Source organism: Saccopteryx leptura, chromosome 9 (genome assembly GCF_036850995.1).
Source record: "Saccopteryx leptura isolate mSacLep1 chromosome 9, mSacLep1_pri_phased_curated, whole genome shotgun sequence".
NCBI lineage: Eukaryota > Metazoa > Chordata > Mammalia > Chiroptera > Emballonuridae > Saccopteryx > Saccopteryx leptura.
In genome coordinates this window covers 72754166-72765663 of record NC_089511.1, presented here as the reverse complement: position 1 = coordinate 72765663, position 11498 = coordinate 72754166, and the positions used below count along the sequence as shown (strand labels likewise).

Genomic DNA, 11498 nt, shown 5'->3' with positions numbered 1-11498 from the left:
CACTTCTGCCTGGCCAGAGCTTCCCGCTGGAGGCGGCGGCCGGGGCAGAGGAGCTGTGCGCTGCCTTCTTGAGGGAGCAGTCTGCAGTGGAGGAGACTGGAGGACACGGGCTGGGCGCTGCAGAGGTCCTGTAACCCTCCATCCCAGTGTGCACACTGCAGCCTGCCTTCTGGAAGAAGCCTTACTGGTGTCAGTTCAAGCTCTCCAGGGCCGGCCTGAATGTGCTGAGGCTTGGCTATGATTTGCTCAGGGAACCCAAAGGGCACAACAGTGGGCAGAAAGAGGAACTGGGGTTGCTAGCCAGGATGCTGGGTACAAAGGCCTCCCAAGAAGCGGATCCTCACAGCCCAGCTGAGCGTCTGTCAGAGAGCGCACAGAGAGCACGCACTGTCTAGCCCCTTCCCTTGTACCGCTTTGCACGGTTGCCTTTCTTTACTGCCTGGACGCTGAGGTTAGCGTTATGGTGTGCTCCAGGATGCTGGGTGTCCAATAACGGCCTGCCCTTCGAACTCGATGGCAGAACTGATAACTGAAGCATGGCCACTGGGTGATGGGTTGAACCAGGACGCCCGAGTTCTGTTCTTTGGAGCACTCACAACTGGCAGGGTCCTCTGATTTCCCACCAGCTCTAGCCACTAGCAGCTGTGCCTGGGCCTGGTGGTCCCTTCAACAGCGACCACTCCCTGGGCCCGTGCAGGCCAGGAGGAAGAGGGCTCATTTTGTTTTGCAGTTCTGATCTGTTGACATGGCTTCCTAGAACGCATGTTGAGAGGGATTCTGAGGTGTCAATATGGCTTAGTGAGAAAGTGCTGACCTGGGTCAGCAGTGTCTGCCTCGGGCACAGGACAGAGAAGTGGCAGGATGTGCCATATCTGTGCCCTTTGTTTTACTACTTCATGCTTTCTCAAAACACGTTCCGATGTGTGATTACTTCTTTGATTACCCCCTCACAGACCAGAAAACCCTGAGAGGCTTTACTGTCCCCATTTATTGCATTGGGAAACTGAGGTTTCTAAAGGTTTGTGAATGAGGAACTGGGACGAAGCCTCAGCTTCCTGCTTCCCAGGCTTGCGCTCCTTCCTCTTTACTGAACAGAATGGCATTACAGGGCTGCACTGGGCTTGCTTCTCCTGCATACCACAGCCCTGGGGGCGGTGTCTGTGCCCACAGGCCCATGGCTCCATTCCTTTCACATCAGTTCTTGCCACACCCCTCTCTGCCTGGCAACCCTGAAGCTGCAGGCAAGCATGGTGGCCCATGTACCCTACTCGCTTGCAGCAGGGGTGGCGAAAGGGAGAAACTCTCAGCTATCTGCACAGTCCCTGTGTTTCTTGGAGGAACTGAGCCAGTTGCAGGTGAGCCAGTTGCGTGAACATCTCTCAAGGAGCAGGGCTAAGGGAAGGGTGTGAGATTAATCATGCTGGGCCAGCGAAGGCCAGCCTACTTGGAGGGCAGCACAGGGAAGGACCCAGGTTGGGGTTTCCTGAGCTTGAGCCAGGGGAAGCAGAGTTCCCAAACAGAAGCAAAGTTCAAATTTAATAAACAGAGGAGCCCTCAGCCCTAATGATATGAGGTGAGCTGCCAAGAGCAGTGTCCCCAGCTCACAGACTTTCATGGGGCTATTGCTGGTGATTCTTGAACCAGAAGTAGGTAGATTCCCCATCCTTCTGCCTGGATAGGTGACTTCTGCAGATCCCACCAGCCTGAGAAGTTAGGGCTGCTTATCTGGGATTTTCTAGCCTGCTGGCTGTGATTTGTGTGGCAGAAAGGCCTGCTCAGGTCCTCCCTCTCCCCAGCCCCCTGCAAGGTGCCCCTGTGGCTGGGGCTCAGCTTCTGACCTCACAGCTGCCTTCCGTCCTTCCACCCTGGGCCCAGCCCTTCCTCCTGCAGGGGCCTCCCTGATGGCCACTTAGACCCTGCCCCCAAGCCTAGCCTTCCTGCTGTGCAGCTAGCCGGAGGGCTGAGATTGTACAATACCTACCTACCCCTGAGGGCTGGGAATGTACAATACCTACCTACCCCTGAGGGCTGGGAATGTACAATAACTACCCCGGCCGGGTGACACACTCTTGCGTGACAGGCCTGGGCTGGCCCAGATGCCCTTTGCCGCATAGCTGTTCCAAGCTCTGGGCGAGATAGGGCTGAGAGCTGGGTGGGGACAGTCTAGGCTGTTCACAGGAATGTCCAGCTCTCAGGAAACTGGGCGGTGGATGGCCCAGGGAAAGAAGTAGAGATGTGAGGGCTCAGATACAGGATTTCTCTTGGGTTGGGGGAGGCCTTTGGTAGGCGAATCCCAGGGCCCCTACTTACAGAGCCCTATCTTTTAAGACATGGATACAGATGATGCCTTGTTCAGAAAACCTTCCCTGGCTCTTGGCTGTGAACTCCTAGCATTCTATCGCATCATAGAGTGTCAACTCTGTTACATGTCCATTTCCTCCACTAGACTGTGTGCGCCTTGAGGGCAAAACTATGCCCAACTCATCTCTGACTTCACAGCCTTTAACACAGACCTGGCATGTATCTGGCAATGAATGAAGGAAGGAATGACTCTTACTTGCCCCTGTCCTATAGGAAGGTTGGTCCTGTGCCAGCGAGGGCTGGCTTAAACCAGGCAGAGAACTGTAGGTGGGAATATAGGTAGGGGGGTCAGCTTGGTGTCTCTAGACAGATACGTACATGCAGGGTTGTGTCCGCCCACTCCCCCCATTAGACCATGGTGACCTTTCCTGGAACCTCAGCACGGCTGGTCTGATGCTGCCCGGGCTCTGGCTGGCACGGGAGGGGTTGGGAGAGCTACTTCCTCGAATACCCATCCAGTGAATCTGCCCAATAGCAGAAAAGAGCCCACCTCGGGTTACCTCTGGCACTCGTGACCCTGGGGTATTCACTGTTCAGAGGTGAGAGTCTGGTCAATGGAAGCAAATCTTCCAGGATCTAGTGTTCCTTGGAGGCAAATGCCAATCCTGACCGGACACTGGCTCTAGGGCCCTAGCTTGCCAGCTCTGCCCCATCCTTATCCTGGCTTACTGGGCCAGGAGGAAGTAGAGGGGACACGTAGGAAATTAGTGGGAGCAGCCCTTGGGGCATGCCCCGGACAGAGGTCATAGGGAGGATGCGTAGAGAGGGAGCCCAGCTCTGAATGTGCCGCCAGCCTGAATTGCCTGTGGCTCCCTAAACCCAGCCCTGATCATCACGTGCTCTTAGGCTTGGGCTGATTCCTGGAACCAGAATATGCTTTCCGCTTTGCTGTGCTATGACTGACAGACAAGTAGCCAGGTGTCAGCTCCTTCAGGAAGCTTCTCCCAAACCCTTGCCAGTGTTCCTCAGCACCCCGTCTGCACCTTGGCCCCACACGTGGCTATCCTTGCTGCATCCCTCACTCAGCTGCATTTCATTGCGGCAGGGACCATGTTGCCTTCAGGTGTAATCTCTAGCACCTGGCATACAGCGGGCATTTGGGGAACAATGGCTGAATAAATGAATAAATGAATGAATAAACCATAAATGAACTATATCCTGGAACTGTCACTGCAGTTCTTTACTGGTGTCCCCTACAAAAATCAAATAAAAGTGATCTTTCCCAACCTGAAGGAACAGAAAAAAAATGAAAGCATAGATTCTTTTTGATTCAAAATTTTTCTCCTACAAATCTTTTCTAACTGGTACCTGATGCTGATTGTCTGTACTGTGGTTTACAGCCTAGGTTTGGGCAAAAGTAGGCTTACAGTTGTGAGTATGTAAGATAGAGTTTATCCTTATGTCATTATTAATTATTGTATTATTAAGTCTGTGTTTTGCATACCCACAACTGTAAGCCTACTTTTGCCCAGCCCTGTCTACTCCCCCAGACATGGCCTCAGCGAACCGCATCCCCGACCCCACTCATCCTGTAGGCGTTTTCCGGGAGCAGTGCTGGTAACCGCCAGGACGAGGAAGGCAGAGAAGGGGAGACAGCATTTCTTACCACCCAGCTTCCCACATTCAACCAGGGCGCTGGTACAGCTGAGACCTGCTTTAGGGAAGGCAGCATGTTAGGGACCGGGTGTGTAAAGGCAGTGCTCCCAGGTCTCCCCTGGGCCAGGCTAGGCCTCTACAGAGGGTCTCGTCAAAAGATGGAACCTTCTGGCCATGTGGACCGGTCCCAAGTTTTGCAGGGACTTCATGGGTAGTGACTGACATATTCTGGGTGGTTAAATGTAGCTAGGGTAATCTCCCAGTTCTCAAATCCCTACTTCTTCTGGGGATCAAAAGGAAACCAGATGCTGTCGCTAAAACTCAGGGTTTTAGAATGTCATGGGTCTTGCTGCTGCCTCCCTGGGAAACTCGAGGACTGTGGGTTGTGGGAGAGGGCGGTGTGTTCACTGGCCTAGGGCAGGAGGAGGAAGAGCATGATGAGGCAAATGCTGTCGGGTGGCCACCCCAAATCTGTTCTCCACCTCTTCCTCACACACAGAACCCTGCTCTTGTAATAAGCACATCCTGACAATCCTGTCATTTTTTTCCCAACCTCTCTTGCAGCTAGAGTGCCCATGTGAAACTCTTCTGCCTAATGAGGCATAAGCAGAGCTCTAGAAAGTAGTTCTGGAAAACCTTTTGCTTTCCTGATAAAGGGGCAGAATGGCTTGTATAGCTCTTTGCCTTTTTGTCATTTCCTGACTTGATGCTGACACGATGGCTGGAGCTATAGGAGCCGTCTTGCACCATGAGGAAAGACAAAGATGCCTTAGCTCTAACATCACGGAGCACAAAATCAACATTTGCAATTCTCTCCAGAATTTTTGTTATGTGAGAAGAGTGCATTTTGATTTATTTATGCCTCCATAGTTAAGTTTCTCTTACTTGTAGCCAAACACATCTCTAAATGCTATTGGAGAGATGACCCAGATGATTCACCCTAAAGCTAGGTGCAGTTAGAGGTGTTACGTCAAAATTATACCCTACTTCCCACCCTCTCCTGTCAATTAGTTATATGTGCCCTGTAAATATGCCTTTGTTTGGCTTGCTGGATATGGCTGGAGTGACTAGTGGTGACACTGGCCAGCCATGGCTGATGATGCCCATTGGGTGCCCAGAGCCAGTTCCATTTCCTGGGCTGCTCAGAATGTGGTTTCCTAGGACTGGCCCAATTCCACCAGCCTTCCCAGAGACGCGTCAGATAGAGAGCCCAGCCAGGACCTGCTCTGACCCTGTAGCTCACAGTGCCGGCGACACAGGGGAGGGGTCTCACAGAGACACCTGTTGGGGGCAGAAGTTCAGAGCTGAAGCTTCATTTACAATCAGGGTCCCTACAGTGGACAGGTTACAAAATTGCCCCTGTATCCATACTCTTTACAGTGTGACTTTATAGCTCATTCCTTCAAAAGATAGTTTATTTCCCCACATATTGATTCTGGGCTGGCCTCGTAACTCGCTTGGGCCCACAGAATATAGTAGAAGTAACATTGTTCCAGTTCCCAGCCTGGGCCTCAAGAGCCTCTGCAAGCTCTGCTGTGCCTCCTGGACCCTGTCTAGCTCCAGGTGAACACGCGTGGGCTAGTGTCCTGGAGGAGGAGGGAGAGGTAGTGCAGCTGCCCTGTCACCCCAGCTGACGGGCGACTGACCCCAGAGCAGAGCCGTCCAGCCCACACACAGCTGCCCACCACACATGCGGGAGCACAGCCGAGAGCAGGAGCCTCTCCCAGCTAAGCTGCCCACCACACATGCGGGAGCACAGCCGAGAGCAGGAGCCTCTCCCAGCTAAGCTGCCCACCACACATGCGGGAGCACAGCCGAGAGCAGGAGCCTCTCCCAGCTAAGCTGCCCACCACACATGCGGGAGCACAGCCGAGAGCAGGAGCCTCTCCCAGCTAAGCTGCCCACCACACATGCGGGAGCACAGCCGAGAGCAGGAGCCTCTCCCAGCTAAGCTGCCCACCACACATGCGGGAGCCCAGCCGAGAGCAGGAGCCTCTCCCAGCTAAGCTGCCCACCACACATGCGGGAGCACAGCCGAGAGCAGGAGCCTCTCCCAGCTAACCTGCCCACCACACATGCGGGAGCACAGCCGAGAGCAGGAGCCTCTCCCAGCTAACCTGCCCACCACACATGCGGGAGCACAGCCGAGAGCAGGAGCCTCTCCCAGCTAACCTGCCCACCACACATGCGGGAGCACAGCCGAGAGCAGGAGCCTCTCCCAGCTAAGCTGCCCACCACACATGCGGGAGCACAGCCGAGAGCAGGAGCCTCTCCCAGCTAAGCTGTGTCGACATTGCCCGCCTGCGGAATGGAGCAAGATCAGTGGTTGTTTTGCCTCCACTGTCTGGCTTGGTTTGAAGGCAGCATTACTGCGGTGATAGACAGTTGATACAACCCTCCTCCTCCTCATGGTTTTCCAGGTACTTCCACACAGACATGAGCTAATTCAATTCCATAAACACCCTATGAAAGAGACATCATTTCCTTTACAGATGACAAAACCGATATTTTGAGAGGTTCTGACTTGCTCACGATCATATAGACAGCTCATAGTACCAACAATTCTCCATTCTCAATCTGCAAGTTGCTCTGATCCCAGCCCATGACCCCCAGACTGTCTCTCCAACCAGCCCGCAGGCTCCCACCTCCTTCTCCAACCTTGCAAGTCTTAAATGTTGCCCATTGCCGTGGGCAGCAGCCCTGCCCACGCAAGCATTAGACCAGACGTTTGCGATGGCATATCACATCAACATGGAAAGAGGCCAGATGCACCACCATATGGGTTAGCGGGGTCCCACAGGCACCCGGCTTGGCCAGTAGAGGGGGTCTGGCCAAGGCTCAAGGTACAGGCTCAATTCGTACCATCCCATAAAGCTGTGTGAGTAAAGAAGACTAAATAGAGACCCTAGCTTTTGCACGTTTCCCCATAAATACTCCCAAACCGATGCACTAAAGGCACAATAAGGAGCTGTCAAGGACTGACCGCCTGCACGGCGCACCATCCCCTCCCATCTTGTTCCCTCCCACAGAAGGCACAGCTGCCCCTTACCCACCCTCCTGCCCCAAGGCCGCTCCTGTCACTCACCGACAGCGTGGGGGTGCCCTCGTCCTCCACAGTGACCACCAGGTGGTAGAAGCTCTGGCGCTCGCGGTCCGGCGGGGCGGGCCGTGTGGTGATCTCACCGCTGATGCGGTCCATGCGGAACGTCATGTCGTCATTGCCTTCGGTGATGTAGTAGGACAGAACGCTGTTGATTCCGATGTCACGATCAGTAGCTCTCACCTGGACCACAGCAGTGCCCCCGCCCACGTTCTGGGAGAAGAGACGGAAGTGGTTATCCTGGATTCAATGGGAGCAGAGCCTAGCACCTGCTCCTGGGATCCCAGCAGCCTCAGCTGGGCCTCCAGAAAGCTTCCCTGTCTATGGTGGTGCCATGAGGAGAAGGTAAAGGTGAGGGTGGTGAGCATTCCTGGGTACCTACTACCTTCCAGGGCCGTGTCAACTCACTGACTTTGCTCTACAACCCTACACATTAGGTCTTGGTGTCATTCCCACTTGAGGTGCAAGTCAGAAATGCATGCAAGTCACACGCCCGTCAGTGGCAGAGCCAGGGTCTGAATTGCAGGAGGCTGACCGAGAGCTGGCCTCTTAATCCCTATGCCATTCTGCCTTCATGAGCATCCAGTCTGGCATAAAACCCAGCAATTCCAGGGCAAGACTTCTCCGGGAGGGGCTCAGTGTTAGGACTGCATGATCAGTGAGGTGATATATTCAAAACAGCTCTCCCAGGGGAAACCTCGGTTTGCTGTTGGTGGTGAACACCATTTTCTTCTTTCCCTCACCTCCTCACTCCTACCGCAAAAAGATACTGCACTCCAGGACCTAGCCTAGGCATGAGGACTAGAACTATGAATGAGTGAGCCCCTGTCCCCACCCCTGAGATCTGAGAGATTAGCGGACCAGGCAGACATTTAAACAGGTGCTAGCTGTCTGTCTGTCTGAGAGCTGGAGCTGTGCTCACCTCGTTCACGCTGATGTTATATCCAAAGGGGCTCTCGATCACTGGGGGGTTGTCATTGACGTCCAGGATGGTCACCTGCAGGATGTGGTCCTTCTTCCGTGGAGGGGTGCCACAGTCAGATGCCACAACCTACGAGGAGGGGGAGGAGTGGAGTCAGGGCTAAAGAGTGGGGTCAGGATCAGGAATATGAGTCCCAAAGGGCTATCTACTCAGTACAGAGGGCTGGGGAAGCAGGCAGACTTGCTGGGCATCCCTGCCCTGGGCGGCGGGGGCGGTGGTGGTGGTGGGGGGTGTCCACCAGCTCTGTGATCTCCCCAAGGCTTTCCCTTCTGCCTCATGCCACAAACAATTCTTACTCAGTTCTTGTCTGACCTGAGAATCTCATTGTAATCTGACTTGGCTGTGCCCAGTCTTCACCTCCCAATCCTACACCTGAGTGTATTCTGGGCTGTGCCAGCCCCTGACCAAGACCTCAGGCCTGTGACCAGACCCAGGGCTCCTGCCTTTAGTTTCAAAGGCTCCTGGTCCACGCACTTCAATCGGAATTCTGGCAGACAGAGAAAGAACCTCAAACCCTCTTTTAAGCAGTCCTAACCACAGACCCAGCAGTCCCGGGGGCTCGCGGGCAGCACAAGTGCTCCAGGGCTCTGGCTTCTGCAGAAGCACAGCCCCAGGGTCCCCAGGACCGTCAGGGAACCTGCCAGCCCCAGCAACTCAGCAATAATGGTGGCCTTTGTGATTCCACAACTCAGCAGAGGCAGGCCAGGCAGAGGTTTTCCTGCCCATTGCATAAGAGGGGAAACTGAGGCCCAGGCAGAGTAAACAGCTGCCACACCGTGTTTGTGGAAGAGTCAGGGCTCTGCCAGGCTTTCTCTCCTGGCTCTCCTCGCGAGGACAGAAACCTCTGCGGCTTCCTGCCCTGGCTCCAGCCCCTCCCAGGACGCCCCCTCCCAGGACGCCCCCTCCCAGGACGCCCCCTCCCAGGACGCCCCCTCCCAGGTCGTGCTCCTGGCTCCGAGGTGCTTGCTGCCTGCCTTACGGAACTCGGTGACAGACCAGATACGCTGACAGGCCGAGTGCTCTCCTGGATGGTGACCCTGAGGGGGCCGGGCCTCACCTTGAGGATATAGTGGTCCAGCTCTTCTCTGTCCAGGGGTCTGGCCACAAACACTTCGCCAATGGAGTCATTGGTGGTGACGATCTCAAAGGCCCCAGCAATGTTGCCCGAGGCCAGGGAGAAAACCACCTGTCAGGGAGGAGAGGGTGTGAGTGGCCAGGAAGCAGGAGACAGGTGCTCAGGTCAGGTCACGGGGCACTCCCCTGAACTACTGGGCCCTCTGCTCAGCAAAGGCATCGGAGAAGAGAGTGCATAGTTATGTCCATCAAAATGGGGGTGGCAGGTTCCTAGGTGGGGGTAGCAGCACACTGGGGCCAGGAGGCAGCTGTCACATGCACTGACGTTTCCCAGGGCAGAGGCTGGGAAGTATGAACACTTCTGGAGACCCCGCTAGAAGCAGGCACGTGGCCTGGTGTGACATGAACGCTGGCTCTCACAACAACCCTGTCACAGGCTGAGCTCTCTTCATGGACAGGAGGCTCAGAAACATGACACCGCTGGCCACACAGCTTGCAAGTGCCCCCAAAGAACTCACATGCTTCTGACCCCAAAGCCAGTGTCTCCCAGTCCCCCGGAGGTCTGCTAGTATTTTTGAATTGTGCCACCCCATTCATTAGACGGATCAAAGCAGGGCAAAGACTGGCATGCTCTCTCATCTCTCCTTGTGCTGTAGGGGCATCCACACCTGGAGTGTGGGGAGTGCTTCGTGCTGTGGGGTGGGGCCTGAGAAGCAGGGAGAGTGTGCGCTCTTCCACACCTCACATCAACTCAGGGCTGGCCCCACGCTGGCACACAGGGGCCAAGTGCTGTGTGGTGTGTGGAAGAAGGTGATGGAGGAGTCAGTGGGAAAGCTGAGTCCCCACTTCCTTTAGTTCACTGTGGTGGCTGAGCTGTGACTGGCCTTCAGGTCCGTGTTCACTCAACTCGGGCAGGTCAACTACTTGCACACTCTGCCTCCTTTCTCTGACACGGACTGGGATGGGGGCAAGGTGGTCCTGCTTGGGGCTGGGAAGAGCCCGGATCACGCCTGCTTCCTGCTCAGTGATAGGGTGGTGTACATGGCGCCCTCCAACTGGGAGGGAGATCTGGGCCATTTCACGTGATGCCCACCTGCCCGTTACTGCCGGCATCAGGGTCCCGAGCCTTGACAGTCGCCACACGCTGGCCCACGGGGCAGTCCTCGGGCACACTGACGGCCGAGTCGGAGGTGACGTCAAACCGGGGACTGTTATCATTCTCATCCAGCACAGTGATGTAGACCTGAGTGGGGGCAGGGGGGTTACTAGAGACCTCCTACCTCCTTCCCCTCCCAAGCCCCCAAACAGCAGGGTCCCCCATGGGGGGTCCACTCAGGACCAGACCTCCACTCGGTTCCGGAACATCAGCTAGCTTTCAGAGCCCACCAAGGCCAACCCTGACTTTACAGAAAGGCTCGGAGCACACTGTTTTCCTAGGAATCTGGTGGGGAGGGCTGCACACACTCAAATGCTGGGGCTGGACAGTGGGGGAGGGGTGGGGGAGCCTCAGAGGTGGGGACCAGGGGAGGGGACTGGAAGGTATGGGCCCTGGGGAGCCTCAGAGGTGGGGACGGGGTAGGGGGACTGGAAGGTATGGGCCCTGGGGAGCCTCAGAGGTGGGGACCAGGGGGGACTGGAAGGTATGGGCCCTGGGGAGCCTCAGAGGTGGGGACCGGGGGGGGGACTGGAAGGTATGGGCCCTGGGGAGCCTCAGAGGCGGGGACGGGGGGGGACTGGAAGGTATGGGGGAGACTGGAAGGTATGGGGGGGACTGGAAGGTATGGGCCCTGGGGAGCCTCAGAGGTGAGGACGGGGGGGGGGGGGACTGGAAGGTATGGGGGAGACTGGAAGGTATGGGGGGGACTGGAAGGTATGGGCCCTGGGGAGCCTCAGAGGCGGGGATGGGGGAGACTGGAAGGTATGGGGGAGACTGGAAGGTATGGGGGGGACTGGAAGGTATGGGCCCTGACTAAAGGGGGTGGAGCCTGCTCAGCTCCAGACTCGTGTAGAGTGCCAGCCTGGCCCCAGCACAGCTTCCTGGTTCTCATGAAGAACTAGGAATACACATGGTTTCTGTGTATGTGGAATTAGGTGATAATTAATAAAAATTAAAGAAAAAATTAAGTGCCGGCTGGCTACAACACATCTGGCAGCCAGAAGCTGCCTGAAGGTCTCTTCGTTAGCACATCTGGGTTAGAGGGAAGGAAACAGGGCTCAGAAGCAGGGAGGCTACAGGGGGCTTGGTGGACCCTGTGGGGAGGGGGCAGATGGGGAAAAGAGAGGGATCTCCAGCTCCCAGATACAGACTGGAGCATGCACATTACATGCAGAGAGCATGTTGTTTAGTGTCTGTAGCTCTGGCTTCTCCTGCAGGGTCAGAATGGC

General features: G+C 55.7%; 1 protein-coding gene across 2 annotated transcripts in view; it reads right to left on the bottom strand.

Moving 5' to 3' along the window:
* The window catches only part of LOC136381374 (cadherin-23), a 75703-nt gene extending 65351 nt beyond the window's left edge, over positions 1-10352 (bottom strand). For both annotated transcript variants that reach the window (XM_066350011.1, XM_066350012.1), the window contains exons 1-4: positions 10207-10352; positions 9097-9225; positions 7980-8108; positions 7043-7270 (exon numbers count right to left, since the gene is read on the bottom strand). In XM_066350011.1, the coding sequence (XP_066206108.1) occupies positions 7043-7168 (126 nt within the window). In that variant the 5' untranslated portion in view covers positions 7169-7270; positions 7980-8108; positions 9097-9225; positions 10207-10352. The remainder of the gene's footprint in view (positions 1-7042; positions 7271-7979; positions 8109-9096; positions 9226-10206) is intronic.
* Positions 10353-11498: the final 1146 nt, after the last annotated feature.